This window comes from Tupaia chinensis, unplaced genomic scaffold (assembly GCF_000334495.1).
Source record: "Tupaia chinensis unplaced genomic scaffold, TupChi_1.0 Scaffold000429_1, whole genome shotgun sequence".
Lineage (NCBI taxonomy): Eukaryota > Metazoa > Chordata > Mammalia > Scandentia > Tupaiidae > Tupaia > Tupaia belangeri.
Window position 1 is genome coordinate 1,516,935 of NW_006159934.1, and position 18,305 is coordinate 1,535,239.

At 38.0% G+C, this 18,305-nt stretch overlaps 1 protein-coding gene across 11 annotated transcripts in view; it reads left to right on the forward strand.

Moving 5' to 3' along the window:
• Positions 1-18,305, forward strand: part of GTF2I (general transcription factor IIi) — a 99,195-nt gene that overhangs the window by 30,348 nt on the left and 50,542 nt on the right. For 3 of the 11 annotated variants that reach the window (XM_006154995.3, XM_006154996.3, XM_014590321.2), the window contains 3 exons: positions 6,207-6,266; positions 8,537-8,593; positions 10,412-10,474. In XM_006154995.3, the coding sequence (XP_006155057.1) occupies positions 6,207-6,266; positions 8,537-8,593; positions 10,412-10,474 (180 nt within the window). Of the gene's footprint in view, positions 1-6,206; positions 6,267-8,536; positions 8,599-10,411; positions 10,475-18,305 lie in introns of those variants that run through there. The other 8 variants (XM_006154997.3, XM_006155002.3, XM_006155001.3 and 5 more) reach the window with 6 other exon arrangements.

Sequence of the window (18,305 nt, forward strand, 5' to 3'; positions counted from 1 at the left end):
CTGTAATTGTATTTATTCATTCATGTATTTTAATTTGACTAGAGAGACACACATACACACAGAGAAAGAGAGAGAGGGAAAGTGAGAAAGCAAGCCACCAGGTCCAGGACTCAAACTGGTTGGCCATGTGGTTGACCAGCGCCTTAACCACCATGCCACCTGCTGTCCCCCCCCCATCATTATCTTTAAAACATGTGTAAAATGTAAAACTGATATGTTTTAGCTCTTTATAAATTGAATTATTAAGATGGGACCAGTAGTTAGCATAATGGCTGTGTGACTGAACTCCCATGTGGTTGACTGTGGTTTGAGCTCCAGACCCGGTGGCTTAAATTCATGCTGGGTGTGTGTGTACATGCCCAAGTTCCCGGAGAATGGAGGAGAGGGGATTGCGGCATGGTAAAGTGATTTCTCACTTTCTGTCTCTCTGTCTCTCTCTGTTTCTCTGGAGAGCACACTTGCCCTGTAGCAAAAACCTCTACATACAAAAAAATAAATAAAAATTGGATTATTAAGAAAGAATTAAGGGACCAGCAGATGGCGTAATGGTTACATCTCTGTACTCCCACATAGTAGACCATGGTTTGAGTCTTGGACTCGGTGTCTTAAAACTCACATTGGGCGCATGTGTGTGCATGCCCAAGATCCCAAGAGGAGAATAGAGAAGGCATTGTGGCGTGGCCATCCCCCCTGGGGTTGATTTCTTGCTTTCTGTCTCTCCCTCACTCCAGTGAGCACATGTGCCCTATAGCAAAAATCTCTCTCCAAAAAAAAAAAAATAGAAGAAATTAAAAGTTTTTAATTTCAAAATCTGTCTTGCTTATATGCATTACTTGGTTGTAGTTTAAAAAACATTTATTTTAATTAAGAATTATTTATTTTACTATTATTTTTATTTTTAATTTTAATTTTACCAGAGAGACAGAAAGAGAGAGAGGGAAAGTGAGAAAGCAAATCACTAGGTCCAGGACTTGAACTGTGGTCAGCCATGTAGGAGTCCAGCTCTTTAACCACCATAACACCTGCTGGCCCCTAGAAAACATTTCTATATTTTATAGTCAGTTTAATTTCTTACCAGTATGTATCTGTAGTACATTAAACATTTAAAGTGGAAAGTGTTAGTTTTATCGTATATCTGTTGATAGATATTTGTGTTGTTTCCAGTTTGAGACCTTTACAAATAAACTCTATTTGTGGAGACCAGCAGATGAAATAATGGTCATGTCACTGGACTCCCACGTAGTTGACTATGACTTGAGTCCCAGACCCAGTGGCTTAAAACCCATACTGGGTGCATGTTGCCTGAGTCCCCAAAATCCTGAGAGGAAAATGGGACTACGGTGTGGCCATCACCCTGCATGAGTCCCCAAAATCCTGAAAGGAAAATGGGACTACGGTGTGGCCATCACCCTGTGGTGATTTCTTGCTTTCTGTCTGTCTGTGTCTCTGGCAAGCCCATGTGCACTATAGCAAAATTCTCTCTCTTAAAAAATAAATAAAACCTCCATTTGTGTGTAAATTTTTATGTCAGGATATGTGAATTTCTCTTGAGTTCATACCTAAAAAGAAGTGGAATATAAGGTAGATATTTAACTTTTTAAGAAGCTATGGAACTATTTTCCAAACTGGTTGTACTATTTTACACCTCCATCTGCAGCATGTGAGCGTTCTAGTTGGTCTTCATCCTTGTCAACACGGTATGGTCAGTCTCTAGTGGGGAATGGTGACTTCGCAATCCTTTTCCTCCATTTCTTTTTCCTCTTGGGGTTTTGGGCATTCACACAGATGCCCAGCATGTTTTTCTTTCTTTTTTTTTTTTTAAAGCTGCTTGTTCTAGAACATAAACCATGCAGTCGGCCATATGAGATCCAGCTCTTTTAATTGCTAAGCCTCAGGTTGGTCCTTATGACCAGTTTTGGTTGTATTATGATTCCGCATTGCAGTTTTAATTTGCATTTGCCTTAGTCAAGTTTATATTCTTTAAAAAGATGAGCCATAGGTGGGACCAGCCGAGCGCGGTAGTTATGGTGCTGGACTCCCACATGGCTGCCCACTGTTCAAGTCCTGATCCTGGCAGCTTGAAGATCATACCGTGTGCATGTGTGCCCAAAATCCCAGGAGAATAGAGCAGAAAGGATTGCAGTGTGGCCATCCCCCTTGGGGCATGAATTCTCACTCTTCCTCTTACTGTCTCTCTTTCTCTCCAATGAGCGCACATGCTCTGTGGCAAAACCCTAGGGGAAAAAAGAAAGATAAGTCTTAGGAGTTCTGGAGAATTTTGAAAATATTTTGAATAAATTTATTCTGGCTTGTAATTATATTTAATTTTATTAAGAAACAGTTTTGGGAACAGCAGGTGGCATAGTGGTTAAAATGCTGGAAACCCTCATGGCTGACTGTGGTTTGTGTCCCAGACCTGGCAGCTTGCTTTCTCTCTCTTTCTCTTTATTTCTCTCTCTCTGGTGAGCACACATGGCCTATAACAAGCAAATAAATAAATAAACAAGCAAATAAGTAAAGTCTTTGTCTTTGGTATTTTCTTCATTAGCATTACTATTGTTTTCAACTATGATTAGAGACACTTTTCCTTCTCTTCTCAGATTGGGAGGGTGAGTGAATTTAAGGTGATATGCAGGTGAATAAAGAGTTTGAAATCAGGTGTCTTTGTCATACACCCTCTCACTTTAAAGATAACTGATGTGGGTGGCAGCAGGTGGTGTGGTTAAGGTAATGGACTCTCACGTGGCTGAACATGGTTTGAGTCCCAGACCTGGCTGGTATCTTACTGTCTCACTTTCCCCTCTCTTTCTCTCTACCTCTCTGGTGAGCACACATGCTATATAAGAAACTTGAAAAGTAAATAAATAGGGAAAACAGCAGGTGGCTTGGTGAGTAAGGCATTGGGCACTCCCATATGGCCAACCACGGTTTGAGTTCCAGACCTGGTGGCTTGCTTTCTCACTTTCCCTCTCTTTCTTTCTATGTCTCTCTGGTAAAATTAAAATACGTGAATGAATAAATTAAATAAATCTTTATTTAAAAAGTAAATAAGTAAATAAAATAATTTTTAAAAATACTGTATATATTGCTGTGTATAGTCTGTCGTTCAGTGTTTTCAAGATTTATCTATTTTGGGAGGCTGGCAGGTGGCATGGTGGTTAAAGATGTTGAACTCTCACATGGCTGACCGCAGTTCCAGTGTTGGACCTGGCGGCTTGCTCTCTTTCTGGTCAAAATTGAAAAATAATGATAAATTCTTTAAAAAGAAATAAAAGATTTATCTATTTTGGGTACCTGAGTAAGGCGCAGTGGTAAAGCATGATGCTCTGATTGGTAATCCCACCATAAGAAGATTCCTAGTTCAAGTCTGAGACCTCCCTCAGTGTACAAGGCACGGGTGTGCCCATGATCAGGGTGGCTGAGGCTGGGCGTGGTTTCCAGACACTGTTAGGGGTGCTTTCCCTGTCTTTCTTGCTTGCTCATGGGAAAAATAAACAAATTTAAAAAAAGAAACGATTTATCAACTTTTTACAAGTAGTTTAATAATATAATTGTGGTAGTTAACATTATGTGATTTGAAGCAGCTGACGACGTAATGGTTACGTCACTGCACTATCACATGGCCAACCACAGTTTGAGTCCTGGACTTGGCAGCTTGAAACTCACACTGGGTATGCGTGACTGCGAGCCCAAAATCCCAAGAGGAGAATGAAAGAGAAGGGACTGTGATGTGGCCAACCCCCATGAGGGGTGATTTTTCACTTCTGTCTCTTTTTCTGTCTCTCCAGTGAACGTATGCGAGAATGAAAGAGAAGGGACTGTGATGTGGCCAACCCCCATGAGGGGTTATTTTTCACTTTTGTCTCTTTTTCTGTCTCTCCAGTGAACGTATACCCTATAGCAAAAATCTCTTTAAAAAAAAAACGTGTTTATAGTGTAGTTCATTTGTTCTTTTATATTGAAGACATTTACATTTTGTCCCCAAATTTTAGGTATACCAAAATAAGCTTCTGTATTTCTTTGTGTACATGTCAGTGTTCTTGTAGGGTAGTCAAACTGAGGCCAGCAGATGGTGTGGTAGTTAAGGTGCCGTACTCCCATAGGGCCTACTCTGCAGGTGTGAATCCTGGAGCCAGCAACTTAAAAATCATGCCAGGCACATATGTGCTCAAAATCCCAAGAGGAAAATGGAGGAGAAGGAATTGAAGCATGGCCATTGCCCTTGGGGAGATTTCTCACTTCCCCCTTCTCTTGTCTCTCTCTAACCAGTGCACATGCGCTGTGGCAAAAACCTAGAAAGGAAAAGAGATGAATGCAAATGAGAGTGTTTAGATAAATGTCGGTTTTCACAATGATACTGGTGAAAGATACTTTTTTTTTCTCCTGAAGTTCATTTATTTCTTCTGTGAGAGAGAGACAGGCACCTCCAGCAGGGTCTTCCGGCCTTGGTTCCTCCCGGTCTCAGCCAGCCCAGAGCCGAGCACATGTATGCACACACCCGCTGTGCTCAGGGAGGAGCTGGCGAGCACACCTAGGACCTTTCACATGGCTTTGGCTGCTTTATCTGCATGCCACTGCCTAGCCCCAGTGATGAGTTGGCATTTTGAGTGTGAGGATGAAGTATGAAGCCTGTCTTCTGAATGCATGCTGTTAAACATCGTAGGCAGCTCGAAAGCACAGTGATATATGACGATATGCTGTGCAGATGCTAGCCAAAGAAAATCTAATTTAGCAATATTTAAAGCCAAAAATAGTAGCAGAGACGAAGAGTAAGACTACATGATATATTGGGTCTTTGGAAAACTCTTGACGTATTTTTTCCTGTGTTTTTCTATGCAAAAATGCATCATGACTTTTCCAATGACACCCAATATAAAGGAATAAGTAACTAAATTGACATAGCAACCAGTATTTTGTATGTACCTATTATTGTAACCTCTAAATAAAGTAGAAATATTAGGTTGTCAGGAAAGTCATGGCATATTTTTCTGTTTTTCTATGCAAAAATGTGTCATGACTTTCTCAACAACCCAATAATAGGAATCTTTAAAAATATTCTGCAATTGATTTATAGGGGACACTATTAAAAAATATTTAGAGTGTCAACACGTAGCATGGAGATTATGGCAGGTGGGTGCCCTACGGCCTCCTCGGCTGCTCGAGAGTCTCGGTCTAAGGCAGGGTGTGTGTGCACAGGCGTGCCCAAAATCCTGAGAGGAGAATGGAGGGGAAGGTATTACGGCATGGCCATCTCCCCTAGCGGGTGATTTCTCACTTCCCTTCTCTCTCTCTGTCTCTGGGAAGTGCACATACCCTGTAGCAAAAACTTAAAAAAAATAAAAATCACTGAAAATATTAAGAACAGATATTGAAAGTGTCACATAGCTATATTTGTGAAAAGCAGATAAACACTACTAAGAAGTAAGTTAATAACCTCAGCCAATATTTGTTAACTTACTACAAAGTGCTTATAGTTCTATAGGAAAGGAGTCTGAATTAGTATTCTGTTAGTTTATGTTTCTGTTTCAGCAGAAGTTCAAACTTATTAAAAGTTTACTTCACGCCAGGCGCGTGTGCGTGCATGCCCAAGATCCCGAGAGGGAGAATGGAGGAGAAGGGATCGCGGTGTGGCCATCCCCCCTGGGGGGTGATTTCTCACTTTCTGTCTCTCTGTCTCTGTCTGTCTGGCGAGTGCATGTGCCCTATTAACAAAAACCTCTCCAAAAAAAAAAAGAGTTTACTGCATGTTAGAGATTCTAAGGTTGATAGAACAAATTGGTTCTGTATTTTTCTTCACTATGACAAAAGATTAAGTATTCGTCAAGGAAGAAAATGCATGCATGAAAAGAAACCTGCATTTATAATCTGACATAAAAATTAAAGCTCACTGTTCAGAACTTACACTGTTTTAATAACCCATGTCCACCGTTTCAGACATTATCATCCCATTCAATCCATATGTCTAGTCATTTTCAAAATTCCTTTCGACTATTCATGTATGAATTTTTACCTGAGTACACTTTTTTTCATTCACTAAGACCATAAATTGACACCAACCATTTTGTTTGTCATTTTTGAAATTTTGCCTTTTTTATTTAAAAACAAATAGGGCTGTTACTCCATACATCTCATCTAAATTTGTTCACTCAAGTGACCCAAATATATTTTTGGTATTACTTTTGAAGTACTATTTTTGTATTCCAAAGCAGGCCCTTCTGAAACTGATGATGTTGATGAAAAACTTCCCCTTTCGAAGTCTTTGCAAGGTATAACCTCTTCACTTCTGTTTTCCCATGTGCTGTTCATTTTTACTGTTTCTTTATATTGGACAGACTGTTTTAATGTTAATAACTATATTACTAATTTTCTAATTGGAAAAGGAAAAAGAAATGTATTGGCCTTTTTTTTTTTAACATACAAATGAACTTCGCAAGCAACAATTTTTCAAAACCAATTTTCCCTTTTGTGAATCTAGTAATGAATCTCGAAATGGGTACATGACACACTTTCATATTTAAGGTAAAGTACACATTTATACCTTATATCAGAAGAGTCAGAAGTGACGTTATTATTGTACAGTTAGTTATGTAAATATGGATAAGCTCATGCTGAGTCTGTTGTTAAGATTGTGAAATAATTACCCGTAAATCTCTAAGCAGATTGATTTCCTTTGTGGGAATTTTTGTGTAGTGTTTCCGGACTTGAGGATGATAAGTTATTAGTGATGCTTTTACTTCTGTCTGTTCTGGCATTGAATTTTCCTTAGGTCTTCTTTATACTATGAATGTAATTATTTATTTCACACTTGAAAAGAACAGAAAGGACGCACAGAATCATCAAGTACATGAGCTACCACCGTATAGTAACTCTTATTTATCTATCCAACCCCTTTTAAACAACTGGCCTCTTCTCTATTATCTCTCATTGCTTTGACCTCACATCTGCATCATCTTTGCCTTTACAGTCAACTTAATTCTCCATAAATTCAAACGTTAAGGTTACAAGGAAATAGAAAGGGAAGAAGTATGTGTGTGTGTGTGTGTGTGTGTGTGTGTGTGTGTGGAGAAAGCATGTTTTTACAGTCAATTAGATATTGATTCATAGACATAAATTTATAGTTCTAACTGGAATTTTGAGTTCAGGTGACTTTTCACAAAGTCAAGTAAGTGGAAGGCCAACCAGTGGTGTGATATTTAAGGCAGCTAGATCCCATGTAGTTGACTGAGTGAGTTTTTCAAGTCCCAGATTTGGCCACTTATAAAAGACTCACAGGGCGTGTGTGTGTGTGTGTGTGTGTGTGTGTGTGTGTGTGTGTGTGTTTATATGTATGCCCAAAATCCCAAAGAGAGGGGAAAATGAAGGAAAAGGGATTATGTTATAATCATCTCCCAAGAGGGGTGTTTCTCACTTTCTCTAACTCTGTCTCTGTGGCGAGCACAGCGTGTCCTCTGGCAGAACTTAAAAATGAGTGGAAAAGAATCCCAAGGTAATTACAGGAGTGACATGGCTAGCCATTGAAAACCAAAAATATTTGGTCTTAGTCTATTCAGGAGTACTAGACACTAAATGACAGTTTTGAGACTGTTGTCAATATTCTTTAAAAATCAAGATAAAATACATTTGTCTTTTAGTGTAAACTTCTGAATCTAGTTATCAGTAGGTATGATGAACAAATTAGTCTGCTTCCCTCTCCCTGAGTTAGTTATTCTTAATGATAGGTAATGCATTTTCATTTGTATTTGAAGCCAGTGTTTTCTGACCTTTCCCATGTTAGTAGCACAGACATTTAAGGACGGAGGGTGCATATTGAGGCACTTAATCCTGAGCAGCTCTGTGATGTTTTAGATTCTTTTATTTCTCTTCGTCAAAAAATCATGTGCTGTAGCAAGATGAGCCTGTTTACCTTGGGGTTGCCTAACCTGATACATTGCTTTGTGTTCCAGCTTTTAGAAGCAGGCAGATTATATTACCTGAATTAATAAAATGCTTTTGAGGCTAAAGGTAGTATTTAAATTTTAACTTAGGAGTTTCCTCTAAGGATGCCTTTGATTAAATTATGGGGATTAAGTTTCCGTGGCCTCCACCGTATTGAAAATGGAAAGCAGGAAACATTTCACAGCAAATCCTGAATGTGTTTATTTAGACTTCATTAAGTCTTTGAGTAAAGAAAGAATGTACTCCGATGGGGTGTTTTGTGTAAGCCATTCACAGATAGATAAGCATGGTACTTGAAACATGGTGATTTCTCAGATTCCAATACCCTTCAGTAATGATATTGTGTAGTTACGGGAACTAATATTACATCCCCAAATCTACTTAGGGATACTTGTATTTTTAAATGATTTTTTTTTAGCTTTCAAAAGAAGTGTTGTATGTTTTTCTGAGTTAGAAAACATTGTTTGAATTAATTACTAAAGAGTTAATATTTTTGTAGATATTTCTTATGTCTTAAATTGTTTGCATCACTACCTAGTTTCTCTTTCTTCTTTCAGTGTAAGTATTTATTGGTTTACTTTATGTTTTTTCTTCTTTTTAGGAAGCCATCATTCTTCAGAGGGCAATGAAGGAACAGAAGTGGAAGTACCAGCAGAAGGTTAGAACTAAAAAGGGATTTGAAATGATACCATATTTGTTTTATGGTTGTTCTATTTATATTGTAGAGATGTTACCCTGAAAACCCCTTATCTGGAAATACAAAGCTGACTGTTTGGGTATGCATCCTTATTTTTAATAAAGTATATTAGGATGAAAACTAAGTGGTAAGTAAAGCTAATCATAGTACCAAACCATTTTTCTCTTTCTTCTACTGCATATATTTTAGAATTGAAATGACCAGATTCCTTTATATTTCATTTTAAGTGCAATTTTAATGCTCCCAGTCTTTTAGTGAGGAAATAGGTGTTCTAGATTAAATTAATAAAAAAGGAGGGATATTTTTTCTCTTTTTATTTTGACACTGAAAACTACCCCCATGGCCTCCTTTGGCAGTTTGCCAGCTGTACACACAGGCTTGATTTGAGGACCGAGTGGGTAACTCCGTACAGCTCCTTTAGTTATTAAAATCTGGAGTCACACTGTTACCCAGGATGGCTTCTTACTTCTAGGCAGCTAAGTAGCTCCGTAAGAATTTCCCCCAGGAAAATGATCTCTAAGGTAACGGAATCTTGTTTAGAATTACTATTTCTCTCATAAACTGGTCATGTTGCGCCTTGTTTTTCTAGAATAAAAAGGGAGTCTATTCTGTAATTGTATTCTTTGCAATTGCCTTTTTACATTATATTTAAAAGTCATTAATGTGATCTTTTACCTTTGCTGAATAAAGGGAGCTTGTCAGGTCCCTGGGTTAAAGAGTGATCGTTCCAGTTAAGGTTTCTAACTAGAATGGATTTCTCTCAGAACATTGAGATGCTCATTTAAATAATATATTACATTTCTTCATCAAGCCTTTTTATAGAAGATTGCATAGGTGAATTTTTTTTAATGTTAGGTGGATTTTTTTTTTTTTTTATGTTTTACTGTGTGGAGGTACAGATTCTCCTTCGTGAAAAACACCTTCAGTTGTGTATAGGCAGTGTTTATGACAGAAGACAGCCTGTGTACAAGGCACACAGGTACAAGGGCTCGTTAGGCAATACGAATTGCTGGCAGTTTTACACCTCTGTCATAAGATAGGCTTTGAAAGACTGTGTTTTTATTGTCATGGCAATGCTAAGAGAGTTGAATGGAACTTGGGTGCTGGTCTTAATTCCTTTACTAACAAACATAATCGTCAACAAATCAATTAATCTCTCAATCTTTGCAGAATGGAAGAGAGCTAATGAAAATACTCTCCACCTGAGCTTCTAGCACTAACATTCTGATGTACATTGTTTTGTGTAGTAACATACATTAATGAAATACTTAATTTTAAAAATTGTGTACCATACAGAGTTAGAGGATATAGTCCAATGTGCATTGGAAATAGTCGTTTGCTTGATATGAACGTCTCCATTGCAAAAAATCGATCGTGGTTTTATTTAACCATATAAAACCACTTCTAAGATTTGCGAAAGGACAGGAGAAATAGGAACTGAAGTAGAAAGCATTTGTCTTTATCCTAGTATTTCCTAGTTACAGTAAGAAAATAATTCTGACTTTGTTATAATTTGATTGCTCCAAAAATATAGGGGTTTTGAATCCATTAATGTAGTTAACTTGGTATTAATAGTTTTTCAGGGTTTTTCTGCTTTTGTTTTATCCTTGTTTATAATTAAAAGGGTGAGATATTTAATTTAGTAATTATGAAGTGAATTAAAATGCCAGTTAAATTTTTATATTAGGCTTTTTTTGGAGTATCAAACCAATAAAATGTTGGAACATACTGGAAAATGCTTAATAATGAATGTCATCTTAGAATTTTATTTTTTTCAAGATTCTACTCAACATGTCCCTTCAGAAACAAGTGAGGACCCTGAAGTTGAGGTGACTATTGAAGGTTAGTTATCTAAAAGCATTGATTCCAAGAATTTACTTCTAGTCATAAAATACAAATATCACATTCATATTGCTAAGTATGCATTTCATTCATTCTTAAGGAAATTGTGAAAAGGGTTGAAATATGTGTTTGCGTGACCAAAGCAGCCCACATCCCAGCAGTGCACCCTAGTGCTTTGGGAGTTTTGACAACAGAATCAAGCTGTGAAAATGAGCATTGGCCCACAGGAAGACCAGGCTACACTTTGTATCCTTATGAATAAAGAAGAAAAAGAAAATTATAACCAGACTTGATACCCAAAAAACAAATGTTATAACCTGTTAGGTTATAACAGAGACTTAAGTGAAGCTAAAACTCTTCATTTCTAATTAATTAAAGTGAAGGAAATAATGTTGATCGTTTAGTCAATAATTTTAAAAGCACATTTCCACTCTAAAATACTACATAGAGGCTAACATATAATTTGTCTTACAAAACTATCCTGAAGCAGTGAAAGTTACAAATACATTCTAAAAGAATCTCTATAGTCCGTGTTGCTTCAAACCTAGTTTTTTCCTCAAAGATAAGTGTGAACACAGATGAACCATTTTGTTTTGAATTATTTGTAAATTTGACTTACACAGTTAACTAACAGCATCACTTTCATATTTCAAAATTATTGAATATGTTGGGGGTTTTTTCATTTAAAATTAGTATCTCATGATACAAGTCTATAAATTTTTCCCCCTCGCAGAGTAATTCTTTCCTATGGCAAGATAGTGAAACACTTGAATAAACGGTGTTATAGAAAGTTGTCTTCCTTTGCTCTGCTCCCAGGTCCCTGTACTAAGGGATAGATGTCAGTTTACTGTGTATACTTCTAGAAATACTTGATTATACATATGTATATACATTTTTTATTTTTGTAAAAATATACTTTCAGCAAACATTTTAATGCAAACTTTTAAAAAGTCACATGCAGTCAAGTATGCCTGTAATCCCAGCCAGTGGGGAGGCTGAGGCAGGAAAATCGCAAATTTGAGGCCAGTTACCCTGACCCTGAAAAAAACTTTTTTGTTGTTTAATAACATGTTCCGTAAATGTTTCCCCTTGTAACTCCACATCATGGTATTTCATTTTCTTTCTTTTCTTTTCTTTTTTTTTCCCCCCTAACTGCTATACATAACCTTTCTTGGTTGGTTGGTGGTGCTCTCTCTCTTTTCTTTTATAATAACCCGGTCTCTGTTGGTGTCACTCGGTTATTTGTAGTTTGGCTACTTCGGACTATTCCACATTTGCCTTCATTGCTTCTAAGATATAAGTTGATTGGTAGCTTCCACCTAATATGAAAGTCTTTCCATACTTCATGTGTTAACCTCAATTTATTTAATATATGGGTTTCTTTTCTCATTAATAGAATTTACTAACCTAAAAACCATATTGAGTTGTTTATAATGTAGCATATTTTAATTGCTTTTTAGTTAGAGACCTCATTAGCTTTCAGAGTAGAAAAATTTAAGAGCATGTAAGTATTATACATCATTTAGATTGTGAAGACTTTACCCGGCATGGTTTACACCTCAGTCCAGCCCAGTTGAGATTGTTATACACATCCTCGTCTCAATCATTAATTAGATTGCTGAGTTGTTTTTAGTATACATTAAGGCAGGTAAAAATTAAGTCTTGTTATTTAACAAGGAAAGTCAGATGAGAACTCACACAGTAAAAGCTATTCAGATATTCAGTTAGCAGGTTAAGTTTTGTCATATATACTTTAAAAACACTAACAATTTTTTTCTTAAATTATCTGAAAAAATCTACTGTAATATTTCTGATGGAAAAAAATTCCTGTCTTTCATGAACAAGGCAAGTTTGAAAAGTATGTATCCAGAGAATGATCTTAGCTTTATTTAGCAAAGTACTTGTGCTTAAAAGGAATGCTGGGTGAATGTAAATTCAGATACTGCTGTTTGCCTGGGGGTGACTTTATTTTCTCCTGCTGTGTGTTTCTACATTTTCCAAATAGGTGGTAGGAATAAGCAGAAAAAGCTTTGTTGTCAAGTAAATCTGTCAGATTTTCCAGTCTTTTAACCCGGGTATTATCATTTGAAATGATTGGAGTTCTGAGGAGGCTAGTTTGGCATTGCTGTAGAGATGTTCATCGCTACAAATGTGTTAGTTACCTGTGGCTGGTGATGTGCTCGGAGCTGTGTTCTTCCAGGGGTGGTCATTTGTACTCACTGTCAGTACTCCACAGTGAAAGCGTACATGAGTTTGGGAAGTTGGCCTTGGAATGAAATGGCCGTGTGTGCCTCAGTGTCATAAATATCATGACAACAATTTTGAGCTAAATCAGACTATTGCCAGATTATCTTTGATGTAGGCAGAGAAAATCTTAATTTCAGAATTGCTTGAGGCCTAGCTCTCCTGGGAATGCTGATGAAAGGAGGTGTTCTGGTTCACTGTGCAGCTTTTTCCCAGGGCGTTGCTTCCCTAACCTATATCATCACATGTTTTCATCTTGTTGTGGCCTAACCCTCTGTTTATGACTTAACCTATGTTTTTTCTTTTATTTTAATTTTTATTTATTCATTTATTTTCATTTGACCAGAGAGAGACAGAAAGAAAGAGGGAAAGTGAGAAAGCAAGCCACTAGGTCCGGGACTTGAACTGTGGTCAGCCATGTGGGAATGTTCAGTGCCCTAACCATCACTCCACCTGCTGACCCTTTTTTTCTTTAAATTCATTTTCTGTTTAATTTTGTGTCTTCCTATGTTGACCATCTTGAAATTTCTACTTTCATTTCTTACATATCTTGAAAACTACATAAATATTTCAACATACATGTTCATGTTCCCACACATGACACACATGCTACAATTGTTGAGTTTATAGGATCTGTGTAACTGAGTAGATGAACACTTGAAAACTTTGTGCTGTTGTAAGAGGAATTGTGTACTACAATTGGGTAACACTGTTTTAGACCTTTAGGTTATAGCAGGGTTTACAGTTGGGTTATCTGTCATCTGTTGATACCATTTCTTACGGACTTCATGCTTAGGACATTGTAAACGTTTGGCCGCTACATGTAATTAAAGGCTACACTATTCATGTGTTCATTTCATCTTTCCACAAATACTCAGCACCTTCTGTGTGCCAGGCATTGTACTAGATAGTAAAGATTAGGTAGGAACAGGACAGGCAGCTCCATCGAATGTTTTAAAGAAGGATGGCTGCCGTGTGAACAAAGATGGAGAGCTGCCAGTAATGAGAACAAGGAGGTCACTGTAGGAGGTTGTCATAGTCATCCAGGGCACAGATCAGGTTGGTGGAGATGCAGATAACTAGTGTAAACTCAGGAGATACTTGGAAGGTAAAGCTTACAGGTTTTGCTGCTTGTAGTTTTATTTTAAATTTGTGGTAGAACATTGTGCATGAGTGAGAGAGAGGGGACGCACCCTCGACAGGGTTGTCAGGCTGTGAGTCCCTTCCCCTACCCTGCCAGCTCATCAGGAGTTTGGGCACATGTGAGCACCCTGGCTTGTTTCCCGTCAACCAGATCAGGGACTGAACCTGCAGTACACCACTGGCCTCTAGGACATCACCGATCATACCACACCAGGCTGGGCCTATAGTTGTTTAATTATTGTTTTTCTTACATGTTACTATAGAGTCTACGTGATTGAGTAGGCTAACATTGGAAAACTTTGTGTTTTTAATTATTATAGCTACCAAACAGTTTCTTCCATTCAATTTCCAGTTGTTTATGTAATGATAAGAGTTTGAGAGGAGTTATGAATCAGATTCACAGGATCAAATGAGATCCATTTATTCGAAATGTGTTGGATGATTAATGGCTCTAGTTTCAGACAGATATAGTGCCTCATTTACATTTTTTAAAAATTTAAATAGGTGTCAGATGATATGACACTAATAATTTGGTTATGTTGGTAATAAGAATATGTGGGCCAGCCTGTGGCCCGATACTTCCGGCAGCTGAATCCCACACAAGAACAGTGTGATTTGAGAGATGCACCAGGTGGGTGTGCACATGTGCCCAAAATCAGAAAAAAGGGAGAAGTGGAGGAGAAGGGATTGTGGCATGGCTTTGCTCCATGGAGGTGGGGTGCCTTCTCACTTTTTCTCTCTCTTTTTTTGTTTCTGTTTCTCTTTCTCTTTCCAGTGAGCACACACAGTCTCTGGCAAATTAGGAAGAAAATGATAGTATAAGAAAATATTGTACTATTTTCTGTCTCATTCACTGGCAAGAATGCAGTAATGAACAACTTTAGCTCTGAAGTCTATATGATATTTATGGGCATAATTTTATATAACTGTGTTAGAAAAAGGAAAACAAGTTTTTTTCTAAATTCAGATTTATTTTATTTATTTATTTATTTTTTTTGTTTGGAGAGGTTTTTGCTATAGGGCGTGTGCACTCGCTAGAGAGACAGAAAGCGAGAAATCACCCCCCTGGGGGAATGGCCACGCTGCAATCTCTTCTCCATTCTCCTCTCGGGATCTTGGGCATGCACGCACACGCGCCTGGCATGAGTTTTAAGCCACCGGGTCCGAGACGCGAACCGCGGTCGACTACATGGGAGTCCAGCGACATAGCCATTATGCTAACTGCTGGTCCCCCCTAAATTCAGATTTTGAGTTAGGGGCAGTGTTAATAACTTCTCTCAAAGGCGTGGGAGGATGCTTTTGTCCATACTGGTATAAAGTATGCTGAAATGTGTGGTCGGTTGTAATGTGGAGACGCCATGGTCTCTGGAATAGCAGTGCTCAGTGCTGGGCCTGATTCACAGGATATACCTCTGGACATCTGTTCGATCTTTCCACTACAGAGAAATAAGTAATTTTGATTTTTTGTGAAAAGGATTTTAGGTCAAACATACTAGATTTTCTAATGCCTTCTAAAAGCTAGTTACAGTTTTTTCTAGTAAGGAGTTATTAGAGGAAAATTGAGGATATGGTTATGTGCATAGCTATTCTGATGGCTTAATTCCATATGGAATAGCCACAATGGACTTTTTAATAGATATTCGATGAGATATTTTAACATGTGTAATTAGATTCATCTCTGTTCATATTCGATAGGTTGAACTTCATTATTTGTCACTAAGGAGAAAATGTGATGTCACCTGTAGTTTTAATATTTTATAATATTTGTTAAATTGTTGTACTGAGAAAATCATTCTCAAAAAAATACAGGGGGGACCAGCAGTTAGAGTAATGGCTATGTTGCTGAACTCCCATATAGTTGACTGAGGTTCGCGTCCCGGACCCAGTGGCTTAAAACTCACACCGGGCACGTGTGTGTGCGTGCCCACGATCCCAAGAGGAAATTGGAGAAGTGATTGCGGCATGGCCATCCCCCCTAGGGGGTGATTTCTCACTTTCTGTCTCCCTGTCTCTCTGTGTCTTTCTGGCGAGCGCACGTGCCCTATAACAAAAACATCTCAAAAAAAAAAAGAAAGAAAGAAAGAAAGAAGAGCCAGTCATTGTCAGACCACCTCTTGGCATAGTGATGGAGGGAGCCAGATCCCACATAGTTCACTATGGTTCAAGTCCCTGCCTTGTGACTTGAAAAACACGCCATGTGCATGTATATACGTGCTCAGTATCTCGACAGGGTGGAGAAATGGAGAAGGGATTGCATGTGACCATTCCTCATTGTGGGGGGAGGTGCTTTCTCCCTCTTTGTCTCTCTGGCAAGCTCATGCACCTTCTGACTGTGTATACACACACACGTGTACATATTTATAATCATTCTTCTAGATTTGTCTGATTTTTTTTCTTTTGTTGGTCAGTTATATTACTTTCATAAAATATATTTATACCGGGCCAACAGGTGGTGTGGTGGTTATAGTGCTAGGCTCCCACTTGGCTGTGGTTCGAGTCCAGACCTGGTAGCTTGCTTTCTCACTTTCTCTTCTCTCTAGTGAGCACATGTGCCCCACAGCAAATTTTTAAAAATAATAATAATAAAAAAAATTTTTTTTCAAAATTTTATTATTATTTTTACTGTAGGGCATGTGTGCTTGCTGGAGAGACAGAAAGCAAGAAATCACCCCCAGGGGTGATGGCCATGCCACAATCCCTTCTTCATTCTCCTCTTAGCATCTTGGGCACACACCTACATGCCTGGTGTGAGTTTCAAGCTGCCAGGACTAGAACCACGGTAAGCCCCATGGGAGTCCAGCGCCTTAACTACTACGACACCTGCTAGCCCATAAATAATTCTTTTAAAATGTATATATTAGGTTGTCAAGAAAGTCATGGCATATTTTTTATGCAAAATTCAGCAGATAGTGTAATGGTTACATCACTGAACTCCCACATAGTCAACCATGGTTCAAGTCCCAGATCCAGCAGCTTAAAACTCACTCTGTGTGTGTGTGTGTGTGTGTGTGTGTGTGTGTGGGGGAGTGTCCAAAATCCTGAGAGGAGAATGGAGGATAAGGGATTATGGCATGGCCATTATCCCAAGGGGTCATTTCTCACTTTCTATCTCTTTCTCTGATGAGCACACAGCACACGCATACTATAGCAAAAATCTCTCTAAAAATAAGTAACATTTAAAGAGAAAAATAGTCACGATTTTTCCAATGACCCAGCATATATATTTATACTTTTAAATCCTTCGTGTTCTAAAATAAGACTTACTAAAGAAATCAAAAGGAAGACAGTCTTCTCCCCTTCCATGGGTCTTAGTTTTGTGGTTTAGGTTGTAATTAAGGTTAATGTCCTGCACCTTAGCTATTATTCTTCATTATGTCCTATAACTATATTTTCTTCTTCATCTTAGACTTTCTGTTTTTATTTTTTGTAATATCTATAGGGAAAATACTTTAGCTCTCAAAGTCGTTGCTTAGTATTTGTTAAGAAATGTGACGCACTTACAATGCTTTCACAGTATTTATCGGTGAAATCAGTATATTTCGTTCAACCTTTGGAAAACAGCGTAACAATACTCTTAGGGTTCCTAAAATTCATGTGGATGTTGGAAAAATCTGTATGAACTTTTTAAAATTATTTATCTTATTTTATTATTTTTTATATTTGCTGTAGGACACATGCTCTCACAAAGGAAAGAGAAAAAAAGTGAGAAAATAAGCCGCCAGATCTCTGGCCCCTGTAAGGAGTTTTTAAAAGTATATTTTCGGGACCAGCAGTTAGCGTAATGGCTATGTCGCTGGACTCCCACGTAGTCGACCGTGGTTCGAGTCCCGGACCCGGTGGCTTAAACTCACGCTGGGCGCGTGTGCGTGCGTGCCCAAGATCCCAAAAGGAGAATGGAGGAGAAGGGATTGCAGTGTGGCCATCCCCCTTGGGGGGTGATTTCTCGCTTTCTGTCTCTCTCTGTCTGTCTGGTGAGCGCATGTGCCCTATAGCAAAAAACCTCTCCAGAAAAAAAAAAAAAAAGAAGAAAATAAAAAGTATCTTTTCAGGGCCAGTAGGTGATGTGGTTAAGACGCCAGACTCCTGCATGACTTAACTGCAGTTTGAGTCCCAGACCTGGCAGCTTACTTTCTCTCTAGTGATTGATGTGTCTTGTAGCAAATTGAAAGATAATTAATAAATGTAAAATATTTTTTAAAGTGTATTTTCAGAATCAAAGGTTAAACTTAGAAGCAATACCTAATGTGTTTTCCACACTATTTCTGCTTAGTTTGGAATGTTAATCTATTATAACAGATTTCTCAACCAGTTAAAGTCCTTGTAAATTAGTTTAATAGCTGTGCAATAGTCAAGTTTTATTTTACTGGAAGCTTGCCATTTTAAAATGCTTCATCTCTCTTCAATTTTTCTCTTTTTTAAACTTGCTAGAGATTGTGTATTCTCA